A 26,439-nucleotide genomic window follows, 5' to 3' on the forward strand; every position below is an offset into this window, starting at 1 on the left:
TGGTTTTGAATTCAAAGGGTTCTTTTGAAAGCACATTGAGCATTACTCTGTAACAGATCTAACAATTTTGTCCTACGGACACTGAGGATCTGAGGCCACAGACCAGTGCCCACAGGCATGAATTCCCCAGAGCTTTGCTGGTGCTTTTCTCCTTTACAAATTGCAGCATCAGCTGGGGAGGGCCTGACCTGGTTATTGGGAGTTACCTCTCACCCACCCACCCACTCACCCTCTTTATTGTGGGCTTTTAGATAAGCTGCCAATTTTCAATCTGCCCAACTCTATCCAGGCCTCACCTCTGGGGCTGAAATTCCTTTCTCAGGAATTAACACCAGGATGCTTTGTTGTGGAACCTCTCGTGCAGCTTTAATGCAAGTCTGTTTCTGACACAGATTTGTCAATCCCCAAATTTCTGTCATCCAGAAATTCTTCTTCAGGCACCATGAGAAGGAGGTGCTGATACCATCCTTCAAGACCTTTGAGGTCACTGATGTCAACAGAGAGGGAAGCACGTTGAACATTGGGCTTCACTTCACTGGGAACTCCAGCAACTACAACTGCGAGTGGCTGCGAGGTGACATCATGGGAACAACCAGGGGGGATGGGGACACTCGGTGAGGGCTGGGGACAAGAACACTTGGTGCTGGGGACACCCATGGCCCAGAGGGGACAGGGACACCCACTGTGGGTGGGAGGCAGGACACCCAGAGCTGGGGACAAGGTCAGGGACAGCCACTGCTGGGCACAGGGGATGGGGACACCCAGTGCCAGGTGTGGGGGACAGGGACATCCAGTGCTGGGGTTGGGGGGGACAAGGTACATGGTACATGGCTGGGTACAGGGGAAATGGACTTTGTTATGGCCCCCTCTGACACCACACCCTCAGGGCCCCCCACCACCTCTGTCTCTCCCCCCATGGCCCTCCTGATGCCCCCCTGACCCTCTCACCCAGGATCCCCTGACCCTTCTCTTTGTCCCCACAGGTGGGAGCCTCCCCAGGAAATTCCCCCACCTTGGGGTGTACTCCTGGCTACCGTGGCCATGGCAGTGGCCATTGGAACCTTCTAAGCCATGAGGCCACCAAGGTCACAGTGGTCTTGGAGGCCACCATGGAAGGCCACCAGGATGAAGGCCACCAAGACCCCCAGGGAAATGACGCCACCAAGGCTACCGAGGCCATTATGACCACTATGGTCCCTTTGTCCACGGTGACCACTGTGGCTGTTATTTCTACTACAGCCACTGTGGCCACTTTGGCCACCTCTATGACCACTCTGGCCACTCTGGGCATTGGAACCACCATGGTCAGCATGGCCATTGTGCCCACAGTGACCCATGATGTCACTGTGCCCACTGTGACTACTGTGGTCACCGTAACTACTGAGGCCACCATGGCCACCATGGTTACCAAGGTGACCAAGGTCACTGTGGCCACCACAGCCACTGTGGCCACCATGGTCACTGTAACAAGGCATCCAACCAGGGGAAGCCCCTCCTAGAACTGCCCAGAAGAGGGAGCAATGCCAGGGCATCAGGACCAGCACAAGGGGGGCTGGAGTAGCTGGAACAGTGCAGAACAGCACGAACAGCAGAGATTGGGCAGCACCTGGGGCTGCTTGGGCACTTCCCTACAGAGGGGTTTGGGAGTGGCAATGCCACGGCCACCTGCTGATGCTCCTTGGCTGCCTCGCCTGATGTAGCAATAAATTGCTGCTTGCTCACCTGGGGTATAAAACATGTATCAAAAACTTGATCCTTGCTTGCCTGGCATATCAAATGTTTATCAGAAATTTGATCCTTGCTTGCCTGGCGTATCAAAATTTTACCAAAATTTGCTGCTGGCTCACCTGATGTATCTGCTACAGCTCCTTTAACGCCTTTCCTGCAGAGTGCCTCATTTCCTAAAATAAAGCATTGTGAGACTCTGTCCAAAGTTCCTCTCATCTGCCTCACAATCATCATTGGGGACCACTGAAGAAAAGACCCTCGCCTGAAACTTCTGACCCTTTTGGAGAAAGTCCCTTGCCAAGAACTCTGAGACCTGAGCATAAGTTCCTGACTTGCTAAGCTATTGTTCACAGGTGTGTTTGCTGTATGCTACATGGAACCCAATGAAAAGAAGAAGGGGCCACCTTGCCCTTTTTGCAACACTAGCCTTGGAAGTTGTCCCACCTCTCAGCCTGGCTGAACCTTTCCTGAGTCTTGGGTGGTCCCCCACAGAAAACCCCTCTCACCCATTTGCAACCGCCGTGACAGACAGATTGAGATGTAAGAAGCCTCTCCATCAAAAAACCAAGACATGAAATCCCTCTGTGGAAAGGCCCCTCCCTCAACTCTTCCTAAGGACAGGGACTGAAACCCCCAACCCGAGGGAGGTGTGGGGGGAGGCAAGCTGACCAAAGCAAGATGGATGTTGCAGGTGGGAGCAGTGGACCAAGAAGCCAATGGCTCTCACCCACTGCTGAGAACATGGACTGTGTGTACCCTTCTCTAAATACCATTCCTTCCCCCGAAAATACAATCGACTACCTTTGGTTCGGTTTCAAGATTCATCCCCTTCCCCCATCAAAGTAGAGTATAAGAGTTTGGATGAACTGCAACCTCCGAGATCTCCCTGGACGTGACCTGGTGAACTCCAGCGGCTGGACTTCAAAGGATTTCACCATTCTATGTTTGGTAGCTATACACAGTCCTTTTGGTCTTCCTCCCTCTTAATTATTCTCCTTTTTTGTGAATTCCTCCCCTATGCATTTCACTCTGGTTATTTCAATAAAGGTGTGTTTGTTTTGATTATCACTGAAAACCCCCCTTGTACCTTGTCGGTTTTTTGCACTCTGAGATCACCCCACAAGCCCTAACAAAACCTGTCTGTGAGGACGGCATGTGACAGGCTGGTTTTAGCCCAATTCAGCAACAAAATCTGCACCAGACCCCTCTCAATGTTGCCCTGAAGGCCACATATGGGGCATTGTCCCTGGGGCACATTCCAGGCAGAGCATCCTGTCATATCCTGCACTTCGAAGAACCTTAAAGGGTGGAACTTGGGAGGTTCAAGAGGGCAAGGGCAGATCCTGTCCCTGGGAACAGACAGTCACCAGTGCCATCTTTGGCTGGGGGGGACCTGCTGGAGCAGATGTGGAGAAGGACCTGGGGGTGCTGGTGGGTGACCAGTGAAGCTGGCTGTGCTGCCTAGGGCCAGAACGGATTCAGGGGGTATCAGCAAGAGCAGGGCCAGGAAGTCAGGGAGTGACCATGCCCCTCTGCCCTGCCCAGGAAGGCACATCAGGGGTGCCATGTCCAGTTCTGCCCTGTGCTATCTCCTGTTCTTGGCTGTGCTGGACCCAGTCCAGGTCTCAGGGATGACATTGCCTGAGCTGGGAGGTTGGGCCAGGTGCCCACTCTGGGTCCTTCCAGCATGACCCATTCTGGCATTTGGGGATTCTGGCAGTTGTGGTTCAGGAATTGTCCACCGGAGGGCAGCAGTGAGCGTGGGAAATCATCGTCACTGCGCATGCGCTGCCCCCAGCTGCAGTTCTGGGTGCCAACAGCAGGTGGCAGCACGAGCTGCTGGCGCTGCCGAGCACCCGCCCCGCCCCATCCCAGCCCCGGGGGCTCTGCAATGGTTTGGGCTGGAGCGACCTTAAAGCCCGTCCGGTGCCAGCCCTGCCATGGGCAGGGACATCTTCCCCTGGGCCAGGCTGCTCCAGGTCCCTCCCAGCCTGGCCTTGAACCCTTCCATGAGTAGGGCAGCCACAGTTTTGGTAAAGGAGGGTAACATGGTGACTGGGTCTCAAAATTATGGGATGAATATTGTGTGTATGTTAAGAGAAGTTTTGTTGGTTTATGGTTATGTTATTGTGGTTTGTTTTTCACACAACCTCTGTTGTCCCCATGGTCCCCTTTCCCTCCTCTGGATTGCTGCCACCAAATGGCCCAACTAAATGTTTGTCAGGGTTGTCAGGGACTTGTGGCAGGAGGGCGTACACCTCTGCCCCTTGCATGGGGCAGTTTGGAATGGGGAAACCTCCTGTTGCTGGGGAGGCGGGGCATGCCTCACCTCACCTCCAATCAGACTCCAGGAACGTGTCCAACAATGGACAGCAAGGAAGAGTCATCAGGCAGACTTTGAATGGGGCCATGGATATAGAAGGAAAATGTTTGAACATGTATGACTGCTTATGGTTATGTATTTGGCTGATGCAACACCAGGGGTATAAAGGTCAGAGCCGCCATTTTGTGGATGAGACTCTGGCTGCAGCTGAGCACACCGCTTAGGATTCAAGCGGAACATTTTTGCTATCAAACATTTGAGCAGAAAAATTCACCTTGCAGAGGTGTACTTGCGCAAGGGAGACAGAAGAGCCCTGTAACTTTATTCATGATTAAAGGAGGAGGCCATGTGGAATTTCCCCATGGGGTGTCTCAAGTTGCTGGACAATGCAGCCTCCTTTTTATCCCAATTTACTGACCATATCTTCCTCTCCCTTTCCCCATTGGTGAGGTACTTGGAAGGTGCAGACTTCCCAATCCAGCCACTGCACCCTTGATATGCACCCTGCCCTTCTGTAACTCATGACCATTAAAATGAGCTTTAACTTCACCATGAGTGGGGAAATCAATATTCATAAGCCTGTTAAGTCTTTGTTCCTCCTGAAGTTCAGGACTTCAGCAAGACCTTGGCTGAGCAGCAGTCTGTGTCAATGAGCAACATTTTCTGAAACTGATAGTTTCTCTGGTAACTTCCTTATCTACAAGTCCCTGGCCCTATCAACCACCAGATTTACACAGTCTGTTTCTAAAGACACTTTCCTCTTATTCCTTCCAGAGTTGAATTAATTGTGGTGCCGAAAAAGAGTTTGCTTGTGATTAAATCCTGAATATGTGGGAAAACTCAGAATTTGGGCAAGAATGTAAATGAATGAATTTCCAGAGAAGTTAAGGACAGTCAGGGAGATGTTGGGGGTGAATGAGGGTGGGGAAGAATTCTGGTTTTCCTCTTCTCTTCCTCTACTCTTCTCCCTTTTTTTTCCTTTTTTCCTCCAGGGAGATTGGCAGTGGCGGCCTTGGTGGCCACATTTTTCTGGGGGTCATGGTGGTCATGGTGATCATGGAGACCATGGTGAGTGTGAGAAATAACTGCTCACTTTGAAATTTTAAAGGTTTATTAAACCACAACACAATAAAGGGACAGAATAAGGAAAATAGGCAGCACTGGGAGTGTGGTCTACTGCCATTGGCTCGTCCCCAAAATGGTGGCTTCATCTTTTATACCCCCAGGGTTGTCACAGCCAAACGTGGCTCTCCCAAATTCTGCCATTCAAACCTTCTTTGTCGTGTGTTGGTGGAGACCTTCTTGTACCTTACTGGAGGTGATGTGAGGTGAGGTGAGGTGAGGTGAGGTGAGGTGAGGTGACGTGACGTGACGTGACGTGACGTGACGTGAGGCATGCCAGACCCCCCCAGAAACAGATTTTCCCCATTCCCAAATGCCCAATGCCAGGGGCACAGGTTCATGTCCAGCCTCCACATGTCCCTGACAATGCCGACAACCAGGGCCGTCCGGTGGGAACAATACAGAGGGGGGGAAAGGGGACAGTGGAGAGAGCAAAGGGTGTCCGAAAACCAAACTACAGGCACATTACTATAAATCAACAAAACTTCTCTTGACATACACACAATACTCACCCTTTACTTCTCAGAAACAATTATCGTATTACCAATCTATAAATAAACTGTGGCTGCGCCACTCCTGGAAGGGTTCAAGGCCAAGCTGGGCAGGGCCTGGAGCAGCCTGGCCCAGGGGAAGATGTCCCTGCCCATGGCAGGGCTGGCACCGGACGGGCTTTAAGGTCGCTCCAGCCCAAACCATTGCAGAGCCCCCGGGGCCGGGATGGGGCAGGGCGGGCGCTCAGCAGCGCCAGCAGCTCGTGCTGCCACCTGCTGTTGGCACCCGGAACTGCACAGTGAAGCTGATTTCCCGTGCTCGCTGCTGCCCTCCGGTGGACAATTCCTGAACCACAACTGCCAGAATCCCCAAATCCCAGCATGGGTCAGGCTGGAAGGACCCAGAGTGGGCACCTGGCCCAACCTCTCCCAGCTTAGGCAATGTCATCCCTGAGACCTGGATTGGATCCAGAGTAATGCAGAAAGGGACATGGCACTGGCCAGAACTCAACACAGCACTGGAGAGAGCTGGACACAGCACTCCTGATGTGCCTCAATGGGAAGGGCAGAGGGTCCCAAATACTCCCTGACCCCCTGGCCCCACCCCTCCTGATGCCCCCTGGATCCCTCCTGGCCCCAGGCCACATGGCCAGTTCCACTGGTCACCCACAGGCACCCACCATGTCCTTCCCCAGATCTGCTCCAGCAGGACCCTCTGGGTCTGGACTGACACTGAGGACTGTCCCTCCCCAGGGGCAGGACCTGCCCTTGCCCTCTCGAACCTCCCAGTCTCCAGCCTTTAAGGTCCCCCTGAAGTGCAGGATGTGTCAGGATGCTCTGCCTGGAATGTGGCCAAGAGACAATGCCCCATTTGTGGCCATTGGGACAGCATTGAGAGGGGTCTGGTGCTGCTTTTGGTGCTGAGTTGGGCTAAAACCAGCCCAAATCACCAACCTGGAATTGACAACTGAGGGTGGACCACCAGAGCTGGGCCTGGCCATCCATCAGCTGACTCTGGAAATGTCCAATCCCCTCTCAGACAGAGATTCCTCGCCCATATTCTTGCTTGGAATGAAATGTGAGTGAGATTGCTCTCTCAGGAAGGGGATGATCCCCAAGGATCCTCCTCAAAACTGAGAGAACGAGATGTGACCACCAATGTTGGATTGGGGAGCGACATGGAGCCCTGCTTAGGAATTGTCACTTTTTGTTGGCCTTGTCTGATTTATTTAATGGAATTGTTATGATTTAATTATTGATTAGAATTGCTTTGCACAATGACCTTGGTGTGTACAGCAGTCGCAGTGGCTGTGGCAGCCTTGTTACAGGGAGTTTTCATGATCATGGTGGCCAGGGTCCCCACAGTGACCTCGGTGACCTGGGTGACCTTGGTGGCCTCATGGCTCAGAGGATCCCATTGGCCCATGCCAAGGCTGTGGTGGACAAGGGAGTCCTCTGGAAGGGGGCCCTGGGGATGCTCCCACCTGGGGGAAGAAAATGGGCATAATTGGAGGGCATGTGAGGAGGTTGGGAACAGCCAAAATGGGGCATTAGCGGTGGCAGGAGTGATGGTGGCCATGAGGTGACAGGTGACAGGATGTCATAGGTGGGGGGGCATGGGGGGTAGAGGGGCTAGGTAGGTCAGCGGGGTCATGGTGGGCTTAGGGATGACAGGGGTCAGAGGGAGTCGGGGGTGCCATGGAGGGTGACAGGGGGTGACTGGGGTTCAGGGAGTGCCATGGGGGGTTGTGGCCCACCCACGTCCAGCACACGGGGCCCATCCCAACAGCACAGTTTTGGCAGGGAGAGACAGGGTCAGTACAGGCAGGGCCCAGTCTCTGCCCTCCCTTGGCAGGGGTGTTCCTGTCCCTGTCCCCTCCCAGAAGTGGGAATCCCCATCCCTGCACCCTGTCATAGATGTTCCTGTCCTCATGCCCACAATGGGTGCCCCTAAATTTGATGTCACCAGCACTGGTTGTCCTTCTCCCCACACACACAGTGGGTGTGCCTGTCCCCCACCCCCAGTGAGTATCATTGTCCCCTCTGCCTTATCATGGGTGACCCCAGGGCCACAGTGAATGTCCCCATCACCCCAGGCTGTCCCTGTGCTCTCACCTCAGTGCCACTCGCAGTTGTATTTGCTGAAGGTCCCCGTGGATCGGAGCCAGATCCATGTCCTCTTCCCATCCCGGGTGACTTTGGTGACCTCGAAGGTCTCAAAGGGCGGGATCAGCACCTCCTCCTCCCCTGGATACATGGAGAACTGACGGATGTCCGCGCCATGGCATGTGTGCACCTCGAAAATTGTGTCTGTCCCAAATCGCAGAGCAATCTCTTTACGTGCTGAGGTCGATGTGAACTGACCAAACCGGACTGTCCGGCCACGCCGTGCCTGGAAACGAACATCATGCACACCCCGGAACACGCGGCGACACTGCCAGTTCTGAGCCTGCCTCAGTGTCACCAGGGCATCAGTCAGCAGGAAATGCAGCGCTTTGAAGTGGAAGTTGTTCCGGTATTCCAGGTGGGAGCGCCCGGCCGTGCGCACGGCTGCGTTGAAGTCCCTGTACACGTGCTGCGAGGTGTAGGCCATGAGAGCGATGGCCTGCCAATGGGACGCCAGGGGGGACACGGGAGAGCCCCGCTTGCGCCACTCAACATCTGCATGATACCAGCCCCAGGCAAAGTTAGGATTTTTCTGGTACTCGGAGTTGTAGAGGGACGGCAACTTTGCATTCATGGCAGGGCCGCAGCCCCGGTACTGGTCATCGAAGGAATCCCAGACCATGTCCAGGGGCACCACCTTGATGGCCACGGTGGCCATGGTCATTGCCAGCAGTGCCAGGGTGTGAGCCAGGAGGGCCATGCTGGAGAGGCCACCACGAGCAGTGTGGGACACTGGGGGACAAAGAGGGACACACTGAGGGCACAATTGGGGCACACAGGGGTACATGGGAAGGGTTCCTCTGTGAGGGGCTGAGGAGGGGAACTGAGGGCAGCCATGGGGCAGGGGGGCAGTTTCAGCTTGAACATGCTGATTCCAAATCCTGGGGTCATTCCTGGACTCCCATCAGACTCCCAGGACAACAATCCCATTCCCCTGGTCCCATGTCCTCCACCCTTAGTGTCCTCCTAGACCCGTAGGAAATTATATCAAATTCTGTGGCCACTCTCTGTCCCAGCAGCAGTGGCCCATGGACCCCCTTCTGTGTGCCCTCCAGTGTCGTCCTGCGCCTACCAGCCCCACAAGCCCTCTCCCAATCCTGCCTCAGTTCCCCCAGTAGTGTCACTCCTGCCCAAACCCTGGGAACAATCCCTTACATCCCCAGTGTCCCCGCGGTGCCCCACCAGCCCCTCATCCCAAACCTGGTCTTGTGTTTAACCTTCCATTGTCCCCCCCACGGCTCCCCAGGACCTGACTCCTGCTCCCACATCTCTTTAGACCATGTGTGGCCCAGAGCCCTTCTGGGACTTTACCCAGACTCCAAAAGCCACCCCCTCACCCCCCCAGTGTACCCCAAATGCCTCTCCCAGACCCAAAACCTGCTCCCAGACTCGATACCCATTTCATGACAATCCACGACTCCAACCCAAGTCCAGGGTTCATCCCCTGCCCCGCACAACATCCCCCTGGAGCCCCCCATGGCCCCACTCCACAACACCAGTCCCATGTCCCTCCCACAAGTGTCCCCAGTGTCCCCCCAGTCCCTGATACCGAAATCGGCCGGAGCGAACTCCCTGATGGAATTGCAGGTAGCAGAAAGATGGAATTCTTTCTCAGCTCGGAATCACAGCAGATCTCTCCTGGTCCTGCACATGAAGGGGGATTTTGCCATAGGGCATTTATCCACCACAATTATAAATATTCATTAGAAGGGGCTTCTTAACTAATGCAGATTCATCAGTTTCTCTGGAAATAATTTGCATGGTTCTGCCCATTTCTGGAAGCCCTTTTATGGTACTGGAGGGTCATCCAAAGGGGGTTCTGGGTGTGGTTTTCATTGAGTGTCCCAATATGCCAGATCACCTTTCCTGAAACTTCTGCTTTTTGCAGGCACTGCTCCTTCTGTGGTACAGAACTCGCAAAAGACCCTCACTGGAGTCCCCTTTATCTGTTTCTCCATGGATTCCATCCATGTTCATCCTGGTTACCCTTAATTCTACCTCCTTTTCTTGCTTTTGCCCATTCATCTTTAAGCTCCATCTAGAACTACTGAGGGATTTTGATTTTCATTCTCTCTCTTATTGCTCACAGCTCAGATCCCCAGTCCCACTCCCACAGTCCCATGCAAACGTAGGAACTCACTTGCCATCTGCTTTGAGCATTGCTTGTGCCCATGGAGCCATAGGGGAAGAAAGAAGTCAATTAACAGCACAGGGATCTCCAATTAAATATAAACAAGAATTATTGTCCCTCTTGGATTCCTCCCAGCTGCCCAAAGAAGTGGCCGTACTAACATCCAGGGCACACCAGCTTGGGGATTGACAAATCCCTGTACTTGCAATAAAGCTGCACGAGAGGTTCCACAACAAAGCATCCTGGTGTTAATTCCTGAGAAAGGAATTTCAGCCCCAGAGGTGAGGCCTGGAGAGAGTTGGGCAGATTGAAAATTGGCTGCTTTTCTAAAAGCCCACAATAAAGAGGGTGGCTGGGTTGGTGAGAGGTTATTCCCAATAACCAGGTCAGGAATTCCCCAACTGATGCTGCAATTTGTAAAGGAGAAAACACCAGCAAACCTCTGGGGAATCGATGAGATGGGGACTGGTCTGTGGCCTCAGACCCTCAGTGACCTATAGGACAAAATTGTCAGGTCTGCTGCAGAGCAATGCCAGATATGTTTTCAAAAGAACCCTTTGTATTCAAAACCATCACCTCCAGGCTTCACTGGAAGAGGAAACACTCCTGGGGATTACTGGCAAATGGATTTTCTGAGCTACCATGCCAGCCTGGGCTCAGGTATCTCCTGGTGTTGGTGGACCCCTTCTTGAGGGGTCCAGGACTTCTCCTGCCACACCAACAAGGCCAAGGGAGTCACCCAGGCACTCCCCCAAGAGATCATCCCCAGGCTCAAGGTGCCTACAGGGATGTCATCTGATAGGGGACCCCAAGTGGTATCTGAGGTGTGGCAGCAACTCAGTGAGCAGTGGGGAGTGGGACTGGGGGAGACTGGGGGGACATGGAACAGTGAGATTGGGGTTGTGGAGGGTGAACAATAAGAGAGAAAATAGAAAGTTTCAGATCCCTTAATGGTGCTGGATAGAGCTTAATGATGAACGGGCAAAAGCAAGAAAAGGAGGTAGAAGTGTGGATACCGGGATGAATGTGGATAGAATCCCTGGAGAAACAGATAAAGAAACTCCAGTGAGGGTCTTTTGCAAGTTCTGGACCACAGATGGAGCAGCGCCTGCAAAAAGCAGAAGTTTCAGGAAAGGTCATCTCGCATATTGCGGCAATCAGTGAAAACCACACCCAGACACCCCTTTGGATGACCCTCCAGTACCATAAAAGGACATCCAGAAAGAGGCAGAACCATGCAAATTATTTCCAGAGAAATTGATGTATCTGCATTAGTTAAGAAGCCCCTCCTAATGAATATTTATAAGTGTGGTGGATAAATACCCCATGGCAAAGTCCCCCCTCATGTGCAGGACCAGGAGAGATCTGCTGTGATTCCGAGCTGAGAAAGAATTCCATCTTTCTGATACCTGCAATTCCATCAGGGAGTTCACTCCGGCTAATTTCGGTATCAGGGGCTGGGGGACACTGGGGACACTTGAGGGGGGGACATGGGACTGGGATTGCAGGGTGGGGCCATGGGGGCTTCAGGGGGATGTTATGGGGGCAGGGGGTGACCTCTGGATTTGGGTTGGAGTCTTGGGGTGCCACCAACAGGATCAGGGGACTGGGAGTGGGACTGGGGTCTGGGAGAGGGCTGAGGAGGACAATGGGGGCTGAGGCAGTGGCTTTAGGGATTTAGTTGGGGTTTGTAACCAGCCCGGCGCTACAAGAGAGTTGCAGAGGATTGGGAGCAGGATTGAGGATGAGGGGAGCACTGGGGGGACAATGGAAGGGTAAACACTGGACTGGCATTGGGAGGGGGGCTGGTGGACCACTGAGGGGACACTGGGGAGGTCAGGGATTGTCCCCAGGGTTTGGGCTGGGGAACTGCAGAGGGGCTGGGGTGGGCTTGTGGGGCTTGTGGGCACAGGGACGACACTGGGGGGGACACAGCAGTGGGATCCAGGGGGGGCATTGTGGGAGTGGATTTTGGGTCATGGGGCGCAATGCTCGAGGGTCAGGGAGTGACCCCAGAATTTGAATCCTGGTCCTGGGGGGCTGGGAGGCCACTAAGGGTTGAGGGTATGAGACCATGGGAGTGGGATTGTTGTCCGGGGGGTCTGAGGGACACTGGGGAGTCCTGGAATTACCCCAGGTTTTCCAATCAGCATTCCAGGTCTTCTAACCAGAGCTTTCCCCCTCCACTCCTTCCCCAGCCCCTCACAGAGGGAGCTTTACTCTGTAGCCCTGTGTGCCCTAATTGTCCCCTCAGTGTGTCCCCTTTTGTCCCCCAGTGTCCCACACCAGTCCCTTGGCTTCTCCCAGAGGCTTCTCCCCACCATGGCCCTCCTGGCTCGCCCCCTGGCACTGCTGGCAATGACCTTGTCCGTCACGGCCATCAAGGTGGTGCCCCTGGACATGGCCAGGGACTCCTTCGATGACCGGTACCGGGGCTGCGGCCCTGCCATGATTGCGGTGCTGCCGGCCCTCCACAACTTTGAGTTCCAGGTGAATCCTCTCTTCAGCCAGACCTGGGTGAAGGCCGAGGCTGAGTGGCACAAGCGGGGCTCTCCTGTGTCCCCTCTGGCGTCCCCAGCCCAGGCCGTGGCTCTCATGGCCTACACAACAAAGGACATTTACAAGGACTTCAACGCAGCCGTGCGTGTGGCCGGGCGCTCCCGCCAGGAATACCGGAACAACTTCCACTTCAAAACGCTGCATTTCCTGCTGACCCAGGCCCTGGGGACACTGAGGCAGGCTCAGAAAGCAAAGTGTCGCCACGTGTTCCGGGGTGTGCATGATGTCCGGTTCCAGGCACGGCGTGGCCAGAAGGTCCGGTTTGGCCAATTCACATCGACGTCGCTGAGCAAAGAGGTCGCCCAGAAATACGGAACAGACACCATATTCGAGGTTCAGACGTGTCACGGCGTGGACATCCAGGCTTTTTCCTTCTATCTGAGCAACCGAGAGGTGCTGATCCCGCCATATGAAACCTTTGAGGTGACCAAAGTCACCAGGAATGGGAAGAGGGCATGGATCAGTCTCCGCTCCACCGGGACCTACAGCAAACACAACTGCGCGTGGCTGTGAGGTGACAGCACAGGGGACAGCCTGGGGTGATGGAGACACGCAGTGTGGCCTTGGGGACAGCCATGGTATGGCACGGGGGGAATGGGGACAGGGACAGGGTCAACCACTGTGTGTGGGTGGGACAAGAACATCCACAGCGAGGGACCAGGACAGAGACACCCAGTGCTGGGAACACCCAATATGGGGACAGGGGACACACATGATAGGACACGGGGGGTGAGGACACTCCCTGCCAGCTGTGGGAACACTCACTGAGAGTTTGGGGTCAGGGACATCCACTGCTGGGAGACCAGGTCTGGGGACACCCATTGGGGGCACTGGGGCAAGAATGTCCATGAGAGGGCACAGGGAGGGGGAAGCCCCACATCTGGGAGGGGACAGGGACAGGAACACCCCTGCCAGGGGAGGGCAGAGACTGGGCCCTGCCTGTCCCGACCCTGTCCCTCCCCATCAAATGCAGTGCTGTGGGGGTGGGCCCTGTGTGCTGGACACGAGTGAGTCGGGACCCCCACGGCAATCCCTGATCCTCTGTCACCCCCATGGCTCCCCCTGACTACCACTCAACCCTGTCACCCCTAAGCACCCCTTGACCCCCTTGGTCTCCCTGATCCCTCCCATGTACCCCCCTGTGTCCCCATTGAAACCCTGTCACCTCATGGCCCCCATCTCTCCTGCCACCCCAAACCATCCATCATGGCTGTCCAAGACCCCCTCACTCCCCCCATGGTCCCCCTGATGCCTCTCTTTGTCCCCCAGGTGGGACTGTCCCCAGGACGTCCTTCCAATTTGGAGGACTCCTCCTGGCCACCACAGCCCTGGTAGTGACCACCAGAATTCTCAGCACCACCAAGGTCACTGTGGTCACTGTGGCAGCTGTGGCCACCGTGATCATCAAGACTCCCTGAGCCACAAGGCTACCACAGAGACTGTGACCGCTGTGCCCACCAGAGCCATTGTGCAAAGAAATCCTATTAAAAACTCTATTGAAACAATTCCATTAAATAATTTGATCAAAACAATTCCATTAAATAAATCTGTCACAGCCAGCCAAAAGTGACAATTTAAAGCAGGGCTTGATGACGCTCACCACACCAACATTCACAGGAACATCTCTTTCCTTCTGCCTCAAGGAGGATCCTTGGGGAGCATCCCCTTCCTGAGGGAGGAAACTCACACACATTTCATTGCAAGCAGGAACAGGGGAGAGAAATCTCTGTCTCAGAGGGGACTGGATGTTCCCAGGGTCGACTGATGGATGGCCAGGCCCAGCTCTGGTGATCCAACCTCACTTGTAAGTTCGGGATTGGGGATTTGGGCTGGTTTTAGTCCAATTCAGAATCCAAACTGGATCAAGACCCCTCTCAGTGCAGCCCCGATGGCCACAAATGGGGCATTGTCCCTTAGCCACATTCCAGGCAGAGCATCCTGACACATCCTGCACTTCAGGGGGACCTTAAAGGCTGGAAACTGGGAGGTTCAAGAGGGCAAGGGCAGGTTCTGCCCCTGGGGAGGCACAGTCCCCAGTGGCAATCCAGGCCTGGAGGGTCCTGCTGGAGCAGGTCTGGGGAGGGACATGGTGGGTGCTGGTGGGTGACCCGTGAAGCTGGCCATGTGGCCTGGGGCCTGGAGGGATCCAGGGTGTATCATGAAGAGCAGGCCCAGTAAGTCAGGCAGTGTTTGTACCCCTCTGCCGTTCCCACTGAGGCACATCAGGAGTGCTGTGTCCAGATCTTCACAGTGCTGTGTCCCTTTCTGCGCTGCTCTGGATCCTATCCTGTGCTCAGGGATGACACTGCCTGAGCTGGGAGAGGTTGGGCCAGGTGCCCACTCTGGGTCCTTCCAGCCTGACCCATGCTGGGATTTGGGGATTCTGGCAGTTGTGGTTCAGGAATTGTCCACCGGAAGGCAGCAGCGAGCGCGGGAAATCATCGTCACTGCGCATGCGCCGCTCCCAGCTGCAGTTCCGGGTGCCAACAGCAGGCGGCAGCACGAGCTGCTGGCGCTGCCGAGCGCCCGCCCCGCCCCATCCCGGCCCCGGGGGCTCTGCAATGGTTTGGGCTGGAGCGACCTTAAAGCCCGTCCGGTGCCAGCCCTGCCATGGGCAGGGACATCTTCCCCTGGGCCAGGCTGCTCCAGGCCCTGCCCAGCCTGGGCTTGGACACAGCCAGGAATGGGGCAGCCACAGCTTTGTTATAGATGGATAACATGATGATTGGCTCTCACAATTAAGTGAAGAATGTTGTTTGTACGTTCAGAGAAGTTCTGTTTTTTATGGCTACCTTATTGTGGTTTGTTTTTCGGACAACCTCTTTTCTTCCCTGATCTTCCTTTCCCCCCTCTTTATTTTTGCCACCAGATGGCCCAGGTTATCAGGGCCGTCAGGAATATGTGGATGGAGGGCGTGTACCTGTGCCCCTTGCATCAGGCAGTTGGGGAAGGGCCAAGCCTGTTGCTGGGGAGGCGTGGCATGCCTCACCTCACCCCCAATCAGACTGCAGGAAGGTCTCCACCAATGGACAGCAAGGAAGAGTCATCTGGCAGACTTTGAATGGGGCCAGGGATATAGAAGGAAAATATTTGAATATGTATGACTGCTTATGAATGTGTATTTGGCTGATGCAACACCCGGGCTATAAACAGCAGAGCCGCCATTTTGTAGATGAGACTCTGGCTGCAGCTAAGCGCAGCGCTTAGGATTCAAGTGGAACAACATTTTTGCTATTGACCATTTGATCAGAAAAATTCACCCTGCCAGACATTTACTTGCAAAAAGGAGACAGAAGAGTCCTGTAATTTTATTCATGAACAAAGGAAGAGGCCATGGGGAATTTCACCATGGGGTGCCTCAAGTTGCTGGACGATGCAGCCTCCATTTTATCCCAATTTCCCACCCATATCTCCCACTCCCCTTCCCCATTGGCAGAGGTATTCGGAAGGTGCAGACTTCCCAATCCACCTGCTGAATGTTCCCCTTGCTACGCACCCCGCCCTTCTGTAACACAGACACGTGACCATTAAAATGAGCTTTAACTTCAGCATCGGTGGGGAAATTATTATTCATAAGCCTGTTATTTCTTTGTTCTTCTTGAAATTCAGGAATTTGGTAGGACCTTGCTGAGCAGCAGTCCATGTCAATGAGGAACATTTTCTGAAACTGATAGTTTCTCCAGTCACTTCCTTCTCTACATGTCCCCAGCCTTATCCACCACCAGATTCACACAATCTGTTTGTAAAGAAACATTCCTCCTATTCCTTTCTAGGTTAAATTAATTGGGATGCGGAAATAGAGTTTGGTTTGGTTTAAGTGCTGAATATGTGGGAATTCACAGGATTTGGGCAAGAATGCAAATCAATGAATCTCCTAAAAGGTAAAGGGCATTTAATGAAATATTGGGGCGTGGGGAGTAGGTAGAATTTTCTTTTTCACATGTCTTCCTCTTTTTTCCCTTTTTTCTTCCCAGGGAAAATGGCAGTGGTGGCCTTGGTAGCCTTGGTTGCCTCTTTTCTCTGGGGGTCACGGTGGCTTTGGTGATCGTGGAGACCACGGTGACCTTCATTGCCTTGTGGCTCAGACAATCCCGGTGGCCCCTGCCAGGGCTGTCCTTGTGGCCAGGAGGAGCCCTCTGAGGTGGGAGGGGGCCCTGGGGATGCTCCCACCTGGGAGGAAAAAGAGGGGGATGAGTGGTCCATGGAGGTGAGGGGGTTGAGGAGGGTCAGAGAGAGGGGTCAGGGGTTACAGGGGCACAGGAGGGGCCAGGAGGGGCCGTGATCTCTCCCGGTGCTGCACAACAGAAGGGACTTTGCCACACAGAATCTATCAGTCCTAATTATACATATTCATTCAAATGGGCTTCTTAGCTAATCCAAAACCAGCACTTCTCCCGTAAATAATTGCCATGGCTCTGCCTCTTTTAGGAAATAATTTTTCTTGTCCTGGAGGGTCATAAACTGGGGTTTCTGGGGGTCATTTTCACTGAGTGCTCCAATATCTCAGATGACCTTGCCTCAAACTTTCGCTTTGGGCAGATGCAGCTCCTTCTGTGTTTCAGAATTTGTCAAAAACACCACTGGAGTTCCCTTTATCTCTTTCTCCACTGCTTCCAGCCACTTTTATTGTCCTGTGTAAATACCTTTACATCCTTTTATCATTTTTGCCACTCAGACTTTAAGCTCTACCCAGCATCTCCAGTATGTGGGGAAAAGCCACACTATGAAAAGACAAGTGTTCACAAAATAGTCTTGAAACTCGATTGGAATAAAGGGACAGAGTTTCCACAGCCATACCCCTGTGGGGTTTCTCTCTTCAGGATTCAGAGAGCTCAGCCTCCTTTTATCCCAAACTCAGGGCTGCAAGGTGCCCTCTCCCTTTCCCCATTGGCTGAGGTACCGGAAAAGTGCAGCTGTCCCAAAGCACCCACCCCACATCCCCCTTGAAGCTGTCATATTCTCCCTAAGTTCAGAAGTTCAGGCTGTCTGGGTTATAGAATAGACTTTGTGGGGAACAATTTCTCTTATTAGATGAATGTTCAGGACTTCAAACTTTCTGGCCAAGCCACCGGAGTTCTATGACAAACCACATGTGTTCCTGTGTAGACATATCAAGACCCATTTTGAAGACACTGACAACAATGTCTCCTAAAGATCCTCAACCCTCCGAGTAGTTTTACAAAGACATCAGCACCCATCTTTCCTATAAAATCCTTCCCTGTGGCGGTGGTGATGCCCTGGCACAGGTTACCCAGAGAAGCTGTGGCTGCCCCATCCCTGGCTGTGTCCAAGGCCAGGTTGGGCAGGGCCTGGAGCAGCCTGGCCCAGGGGAAGATGTCCCTGCCCATGGCAGGGCTGGCACTGGACGGGCTTTAAGGTCGCTCCAGCCCAAACCATTGCAGAGCCCCCGGGGCCGGGATGGGGCGGGGCGGGCGCTCGGCAGCGCCAACAGCTCGTGCTGCCGCCTGCTGTTGGCACCCGGAACTGCACAGAGCCACTGATTTCCCACGCTCGCTGCTGCCCTCTGGTGGACAATTCCTGAACTGCAACTGCCAGAATCCCCAAATCCCAGCATGGGTCAGGCTGGAAGGACCCAGAGTGGGCACCTGGCCCAACCTCCCAGCTCAGGCAGCGTCATCCCTGAGACCTGGATTGGAAACTAGAGCAGCCCAGAACTGGACACAGCACTGGACAGAGCTGGACGCAGCAATCCTGATGTGCCTCCCTGGGAAGGACAGAGGGCCATGGTCACTCCCGGACTTCCTGACCCCACCACTCCTGATACCCCCTGGATCCCTCCTGGCCCCAGGCCACATGGCCAGCTTCACGGGTCACCCACCAGCACCCCCAGGTCCTTCCCCACAGCTGCTCCAGCAGGTCCCACCAGCCAGGAATGGCACTGGCGACTGTCCCTCCACAGGGACAGGACCTGCCCTTGCCCTCTTGAACCTCCCAATTTCCAGGCTTTAAGATCACCCTGAAGTGCAGGATGTGGCAGGATGCTCTGCCTGGAATGTGGCCAAGGGACAATGCCCCATTTGTGGCCATCAGGGCTGTGCTGGGAGGGGTCTCCTGCTGATTTTTTTGCTGAATTGGGCTAAAACCAGCCCAAATCATGAACCCCAAATTGACAAGTGAGGATGAAAGACCAGAACTGGGCCTGGCCATCTATCAACTGACCCTGGGAATGTCCAGTCTCCTCTCAGACAGAGATTCCTCTCCCCGGTTCCTGCTGGAAATGAAATGTGTGTGAGGTTCCTCCCTTGGGAGGGAGTGCTCCTGAGGGATCCTCCTTGAGGCAGAGAGAAAGAGACGTTCCCAGGAGTGTTGGTGTGAGGACTGACATTGAGCCCTGCTTAGGAATTGTCACTTTGTTCTGGCTTTGTCAGATTTATTTAATGGAATTGTTTTGATAGAATTATTTCATAGAATTGCTTTGCACAATGATACTGGTGGCCACAGTGGCTACAGTGGCTGTTGTAACTTTGTGGTGACTCCGGGTCTCTTGGTGATCATGGTGGCCACAGTGACCTCATGGTGGCAACAGCTCCCAAGGTGGCCAGAGTGGCTGTGGTGGCCTTGGTAGCCTTGGTGGCCTCGTTTCTCCAGAGGTCATGGTGGTCTTGGTGATTGTGGTGGCCACAGGGATGACAGTGACCTTGGTTGCCATGGTGGCCATGCTTGCCACAGTGACCACAGTGACCTTGGAGACCACAGTGGCCTCGTGGCTCAGAGGATCCCAGTGGCCACTGCCAGGGCTGCGGTGGCCAGGAGGAGTCCTCCGACATGGAAGGGAGCCCTGGGGGCGCTGCCACCTGTCAGACAAAGAGACGGACGTCAGGGGGATCATGGGGGGAGTGAGGGGGTGGGGGAGGACCATAATGGGGGGTTAGGGGTGACAGGAGAGATGGGGGCCATGAGGTGACAGCTGACAGGGTGTTGCGGGGAGGCACAGGGGGGCACGAGGCCCAGGGAGATCAGCAGGGTCATGGTGGTCGTAGGGGTGACAGGGATCAGGGGGAGTCAGGAGGTGCCATGGCGGGTGACAGCTGGGGACAGGGGTTCAGGAAGGGCCATGAGGGCTCCCAGCCCACCCACGTCCAGCACACAGGGCCCAGCCCCACAGCACTGCCTTTGGTGGGGAGGGACAGGATCAGAATGGGGACATCCCTGTCCCTGTGGTCCCCTGGCTGGGCTGTCCCTGACCCTGTCTCCTCCCAGATGTGGCGGTCCCCATCCCGGTGCCCTGTCATGGCCATTCCTGTCCCCGTGCCCACAATGGGTGTCCCGAGATTGGCGTCCCCAGCATGGGCTGTCCCTGTCCCCAAACTCTCAGTCAGTGTCCCCACCCTCTGTGCCCTGTCATGGGTATTCCCTGTCCACAGTGGCCCTCCCCAGCACTGGGTGTCGCTGTCCCCCCATGCCCAGTGAGTCTCATTGTCCCCTGTGCCTTATCCTGGTGTCCCCATGGCCACAGTGGGTGCCCCCAGCACTTGGTTTCTCACCACATCCAGTGAGTGTCCCCAGCACTGGCTTTCCCTCTCCTTCTGCCCAGCATGGGGTGTCCTTGTCCCCGCAGCCACACTGGGTGCCCATGTCCCTGCCCCATCCCCAGTGGGTGTCCCCATCGCCCCAGGCTCTCATCTGTGGCGCCACCTTGCAGCCACTCGCAGTTGTATTTGCTGAAGGTCCCATTGGAGCGGAGCTGAATCCATAGCCTTTCTCCTTTCTTGCTGACTTCGATGACCTCAAAGGTCTCAAAGGGTGGGATCAGCACCTCCATCTCGCCAGGATATTTGGAGAATTCGTGGATTTCTGCACCGTGGCACGTGTACACCTGGAACATCGTGTCTCTCCCAAATTGCTGGGAGGCTGTTACATTCTGTGACGCCGACGTGAATCGACCGAACCGCACGATGTCACCGGACACTGCCTGGAACCTGACCCCACACACCCCCCGGTACACGTTCTGACACTTTGGTCCCTGAGTGACCCTCAGTGTCGCCAGGGCCTGGGTCAGCAGGAAATGCAGTGTTTTGAAGTGGAAGTTGTCCCCGTATTCCTGCCTGGAGCGCCCGGCCGTGTGCACGCCTGGGTTGAACTCTCCGTACAGGTCATTCATCGTGTAGGCCATGAGGGCGATGGCCTGGGCTGGGGATGACAGAGGGGACACACGGGACCCCCGACTCTGCCACTCAGCTCTGGCCTTAGTCCAGGCCTTGGCAAAGAGAGGGTTCTGCCCAAAGTCAGAGCGGTTGAGGGCTGGCAACGCCTCAGTCATTGCAGGGCCGCATCCCTGGTACTGGTCATCAAAGGAGTCCTGGGCCATGTCCAGGGGCACCACCTCGAAGCCCATGGTGGCCATGGCCATTGCCAGCAGTGCCAGGGTCTGATCCAGGGGGGCCATGGCAGAGAGAGGCCACAGGGACCGGTGTGGACACTGGAGGACACAGAGGGGACACAGGGGAGACACAGGGGAGACACAGGGAGGGTTCATCAGTGAGGGACTGGGGAGGGGAGTGGGGTCAGCCCAGGGGGAAGGGAGGCACTCCTGGCCAGCAGAGCCCTGGGCATGTCTGGGCTCCCTCATCCCAAATCCTGGGGTTACTTATCCCTCCCCAATGTCCCCCAGCCCCAGGAACCCCAATCCCACACTACCGTGTCCTCCTGGCCCCCCAGAAGCCCAATCCTACTCCCATGAATACACGTCCCCTCAAATCCTGGCGTCACTCTCTGAGCCCCCCGGTGTCCCCCTCGGCTCATCCCCAGACCCCAATCCCACTCCCATTCCCCAGTTCCTTTGGTGTCACCCCAGGACATCAACCCAAATCCAGGCATCACCCTCTGCCCCCACTGTGTCTCCCATCCTCCCCATCACCCCAGTCCCACTCTCACCATCCCGTGTCCCCCCTCATTTTCCCCCAGAGCCCCTCATGACCCCAATCCCAGACCTGTGACTCCCCCAGTGTCCCCCCAGCACCACAATCCCAATCCCTCAATCCCACGTCCCCCCAAGAGTTCCCCTGGAGTCCCCCCAGCCCCGATACCAAAATCAGCTGGAGTGAACTCCCTGATGGAACTGGAGGTAGCATAAAAACTGAGTTCTTTATCAGCTCAGACTCACAGTGGATCTGTCCTGGTCCTGCAGGTCACAGGGGACTTTGCCACAGGGTCTTTATCCACCACAATTGCAAATATTCGTTATAATGTGTCCCTCACCTAGTACAGAAACTGTACATTTCCTAGCAATAATTTGCATGGCTCCACCTCTTTCTTGAAATCCTTTTATGGTCCTGGAGAGTCCTAAAAATGACTTTTCTCAGTGTGGTTTTCACTGAGGGCCCCAGTGTGCCAGATAACCTCACCTTGAACTTTCACCTTTGGCAGACACTGCTCCTTCTGTGTTACAGAATTTGCCAAAACCCCTCACAGGAGTGCCCTTTATCTCTTTCTCCATAGGTTCCACCCACCTTTGTTCTTCTCTGTACACACTTTTACATCCTTTTCTTGGTTTTTACTACTTCTTTTTAAACCCTATTAAGCACCTTTAAGGGATCTCAATTTCTATTCTCTCTCTTATTGTTCACCCTCCAGGACCCCAATCCCACAGTCCCATGTTCCCCCAGTCTCCCCCAGTCCCACTCCCCACTGCTCACTGAGTTGCTGCCACACCTCAGATACCACTTGGGGTCCCCTATCAGATGCCATCCCTGTAGGCACCTTGAGCCTGGGGATGATCTCTTGGGGGAGTGCCTGGGTGACTTCCCTGGCCTTATTGGTGTGGCAGGAGAAGTTCTGGACCTCCAAGAAGGGATCCACCAACACCAGGAGATACCTGAGCCCATGTTGGCATGGTAGCTCAGAAAATCCATTTGCCAGTAATCCCCAGGAGTGTTTCCTCTTCCAGTGATGCCTGGAGGTGATGGTTTTGAATTCAAAGGAAACTCTTGTGCTGCTTTAGTGCAAGTCTATTTCCCACAGGGATTTGTCAGTCCCCAGGCTGGTGTGCCCTGGGTTGTAGAACGGCCACGCCTTGGGGCAGCTCAGCTCAGCTCAGGCACCCAGGCACTCCCCCAAGAGATCATCCCCACGCTCAAGGTGCCCACAGGCATGTCTGTTGAGGGATTTTTGAAGGAAAATGGAGACATAGTGCCCAAGCAGCCTTTAAAGGGACTGAGCAGAATTTCTCATTGTCCCCGATAGCTCAAAAACAGGAAGAGCCTACTCAGGAGAAAAACGAGTCCAGGATGTGGGGCGGGCTAAGAAGACAGAGCAAAAAACCACACCAGAGCGCCTGAAGGGAAAACAATAAACCACAGTGAGATGCATGAAGAAAGAAGACTGAACAATGAGCTGAAGGCTTGAGACGCGTGCACAGCCAGGCTAAACCAATCATGTATTAGCCTGAGGCGCGTGAACAGTAGAACAAAGCATAAATACATTTTGTTCTTGTAATAAATTTGACTTCACTTGGTCATATTGATCATGGTGTGATGTCCCATTGCTGATCCTCCGCAGATGGCATCTGATAGGGGACCCCAAGTGGTATCTGAGGTGTGACTGCAACTCAGTGAGCACTGGGGAGTGGGACTGGGGGCAACTGGGGGGACATGGGACGGTGGGATTGGGGTCCTGGGGACTGAGCAATAAGAGAGAGAATAGAAAGTTTTACATCCCTTAATGGTGCTGGGTACAGCTTAAAGATGAACAGGTAAAAACACAGCGGGGCAAAGGTGGCTGTAACCTGTGGAGAAAGAGATAAAGGGAACTGCAGTGAGGGGTTTTTGGCACGTTCTGTACCACAGAAGGAGCAGCGCCTGCCCAAAGCGAAAGTTTGAGGCAAGGTCACGTGGGATATTGGGGCACTCAGTGAAAACCACAATGAGAAAACTCATTTTAATGAGTCTCCAGCACAATAAAAAGCAGCAGAGCCATGCAGATTATTTATGGGAAAAGTGCTGGTTCCTGTATTAGATAAAGACACATTTTCATGAATATTTATAATTATGATGCATAAATACCCAATAGCAAAGTCCCCCCTGAGCTGCAGGACCAGGAGAGATCTGCTATGAGTCCAAGCTGATAAAGAATTCCGGCTTTCTGATACCTGCAGTTCCATCAGGGAGTTTCACTCTGTCTGATTTCAGTATCAGGGGCTGGGGACCCTTGTGGGGGGGAACATGGGACAGCGGGATTGGGGTCTGGGGGGGCACTGGGGGTGTCACAGAACAGGGACTGGGGTGGTCTGGGGGCCACCAATGGGAGACACAGGACCATGGGAGTGGCAGTGGGGTGATGGGGGACACTTGGGGGGCCCATGGGACTGGATCGGGGTCCAGGGGTCACTGGGGAGGTCATGGGACTGAGAGAGGGATTGGGGTAAGGGGGGAAGGGGACAGGGACAGTGGGACCCATTGGGGACCCCAAACCTTGGGCCAGGGTCCTGGGGGACATGGGGCCACTGGGAGGGGTACAAGGGACTGGGAGAGGGATTGGGGTAATGGAAACACTGGGAAACACCAGGAGGGGGGACACAGAACTGTGGGAGTGGGATTGAGAGTCTGGGGGTCACACGGGTTACTGGGGGGGGGTCAGGAAATGGCCCCAGGATTTGAGTCAGGGTCCTGAGGGTGGCTGACAAGACACCTTGAGGGGGGATATAGGACTGTGGGACTGGGATTGGGAGTTGGGGGGTCTGGGGGACACTGGGGCATCCAGGAGTGACCCCTGGATTTGGGATCAGATTCCAGGACATGCCCAGGGGTCATGTCCAGCTCCTTTAACGCCTCTCCTGCAGAGCGCCTCATTTCCTAAAATAAAGCAGTTCCTGGAGTTTTTGTTAGAGGGAAATCAAAAGATTATTTTTCAAACCTCAATCTACAAAAGGTGCTGGAGAAATGTTCCTCCCTTTTTCCTCATTCACTGCAGACCCTGAGAAAGGACCTGGAGGGGCTGGAGCATGACCAGGGAAGGGATGGAGCTGGGGAAGGGTCTGGAGCAGCAGGAAGGTCTGACGGAGCTGCTGGGGGCTGCTCGGTGCAATTTAAAATGATGAATAATCAGTTTGGGGCCTGTTCCAAATTTCCTGATTTGAGGCAATGCAACAGAAGAAGCACTGGGAGGAAAGAAAGAAAAACAAACAGAATGAGAAAGGAAGAAAAATAAAATGGAGAAAGGGGGACAGAGGCTGCACCACCTATTTTGTGATGACAAACCCTCATGTTTCACTCAGGAAACTCTTTTTTCTTTCAAATCAGGGATTTTCCTATCATTTGCAACAACTTCAATGGGGACACCAGACTGGGAGTGGGAGTGGGGCAAGGAGGGGGGGCAAGAGTGACACTGGGAAGGTCAGGGGGTGACCCCAGATTTGGGTTGGGGTCCTGGAGGGTCTGAAGGGACACTGGAGACATTACAGCAAGAATGCAGGTGTGGGATTTGGGCCCCTGGGAGACTGGAGGACACTGGGTCACCCAGGAGTGACCCCAGGATTTGAGATCAGGCTCCCAGGATGTGTACAGAGCTCTCTTGGCCAAGGCTGCCCTCCCTCTCCTGGGGCTGACACCACCCTCCTTCCCCAGCCCCTGATGGATGGATCTTCTCTGTGTCCCATTGTCCCCCCATGTCCCCTCAGCATCCTCTCAGTGTCACATCAGTGTCCTGCAATGTTCCTCAGTGTTCCCCATGTCCCACAGTGGCCCCTCAGTTTCCCAGTGTCCCCCGGTGTTTCACACTAGTCCTGGTGGCCACTGCCTTCTCTGGACTCCCAGGTTAGGACCCTGGCACTGCTGGCAATGACCGTGGCAAACACAGGCTTCACAGTTGTCCCCCTGGACATGGCTTGGAACTCCTTTGATGACCAGCATCCAGGCTGCCGACACACCATGACAGAGTTGTTGCCAGCCCTCAACCACTTTGAGTTCCAGCAGAATCCTCTGTTTGCCCAGACCTGGATGATGGCTGCGGCCGAGTGGTGGAGGCGGGTCCACCTGTGACTCCTCTGTCCCCAGCCCAGGCCATTGCCCTCATGACCTACACAATGAAGGACGTGTACAAGGAGTTCAATGCCACCGTGCATGTGGCTGGGCACTCCCACCAGCAATACCGGGACAACTTCTGTAGTGTTGTGCGCTACAGAATGCTACCAACAGCCCCTGGAGCTCTCCTGGTTTTGTCATCAGGAAGCGTGGAGGTGACAGGTGGCGTCTTCTCCACGATCTGAGGAAAATCAATAATGTCATTGGAGACACGGGTTGCATCCAGCCAGGGATGCCTTCCCCATCTGTGCTCCCACAAAATTGGAAATTGGCAGTTATTGACATCAAAGACTCTTTCTTTCACATTCCCCTTCACCCAGATGATGCGCCATGGTTTGCTATCTCTGTGCCCCCCATCAACAGAGGAGCTCCCATGAAGCGCTACCACTGGTGCGTTCTTCCTCAGGGAATGAAGAACAGCCCCACTATCTGACAGTGGTGTGTTGCTAGGGTTCTGTCACCTGTGCGCGCAAGGGAGAAAAAATGCATAATATATCATTACATGGATGAGATCCTTGTTTGTGCCCCTGACGATGACATGCTTGCACGCGCCTTAGAGGACACGATTACAGCCTTGTTGGTGGCAGGATTTGAGCTGCAAACAGAGAAAGTCCAACGCCTGCCGCCTTGGAAGTATCTGGGCCTTGAGATCACCCACCGTTCCATTACACCCCAAAAAATCCTAATTCACACTAACCCTAAAACCCTAAGAGACCTGCACCAGCTCTGTGGATCCCTAAACTGGAGCAGGCCCTGGTTAGGACTCACCACAAGAGATTTATCCCCTCTATTCAACTTGTTAAAAGGCGGGGAGACCCTGGATTCCCCGAGGTCCCTGTCTCCGGAGGCCAGGGCAGCACTCGAGAAGGTCCAGTCCACCAT

General features: G+C 54.5%; 3 protein-coding genes across 4 annotated transcripts; 1 reads left to right on the forward strand and 2 right to left on the reverse strand.

Moving 5' to 3' along the window:
- Window positions 1-7,780: 7,780 nt before the first annotated feature.
- LOC139585419 (NAD(P)(+)--arginine ADP-ribosyltransferase 2-like) lies at window positions 7,781-8,533 on the reverse strand. The gene has a single exon (XM_071418174.1). It carries the CDS (start codon window positions 8,528-8,530, stop codon window positions 7,781-7,783), a length of 750 nt encoding a protein of 249 aa, XP_071274275.1. The 5' UTR covers window positions 8,531-8,533.
- A 2,784-nt stretch (window positions 8,534-11,317) lies between these two features.
- On the forward strand, window positions 11,318-13,033 carry LOC139585436 (NAD(P)(+)--arginine ADP-ribosyltransferase 2-like). The gene is made up of 2 exons (XM_071418191.1): window positions 11,318-11,408; window positions 12,238-13,033. The coding sequence occupies exon 2, from the start codon at window positions 12,284-12,286 to the stop codon at window positions 13,031-13,033; it is 750 nt and encodes a 249-aa protein (XP_071274292.1). The 5' UTR covers window positions 11,318-11,408; window positions 12,238-12,283.
- Window positions 13,034-19,035: 6,002 nt separating this feature from the next.
- Window positions 19,036-22,099, reverse strand: LOC139585427 (erythroblast NAD(P)(+)--arginine ADP-ribosyltransferase-like). Of its 2 annotated transcripts, XM_071418182.1 has the most exons (3): window positions 21,645-22,099; window positions 20,177-20,960; window positions 19,036-19,335 (listed from the first exon to the last, which is right to left on the reverse strand). In XM_071418182.1, exons 2-3 carry the CDS (start codon window positions 20,925-20,927, stop codon window positions 19,250-19,252), a joined length of 837 nt encoding a protein of 278 aa, XP_071274283.1. In that variant the 5' UTR covers window positions 20,928-20,960; window positions 21,645-22,099; the 3' UTR covers window positions 19,036-19,249. The 2 variants fall into 2 exon arrangements, with proteins under 2 accessions (XP_071274283.1, XP_071274282.1); XM_071418181.1 differs by lacking the exon at window positions 19,036-19,335 and having other exon boundaries at window positions 19,734-20,960.
- Window positions 22,100-26,439: the final 4,340 nt, after the last annotated feature.

This window comes from Agelaius tricolor, unplaced genomic scaffold, assembly GCF_023055355.1.
Source record: "Agelaius tricolor isolate 1412-34295 unplaced genomic scaffold, bAgeTri1.0.p SCAF_78, whole genome shotgun sequence".
Lineage (NCBI taxonomy): Eukaryota > Metazoa > Chordata > Aves > Passeriformes > Icteridae > Agelaius > Agelaius tricolor.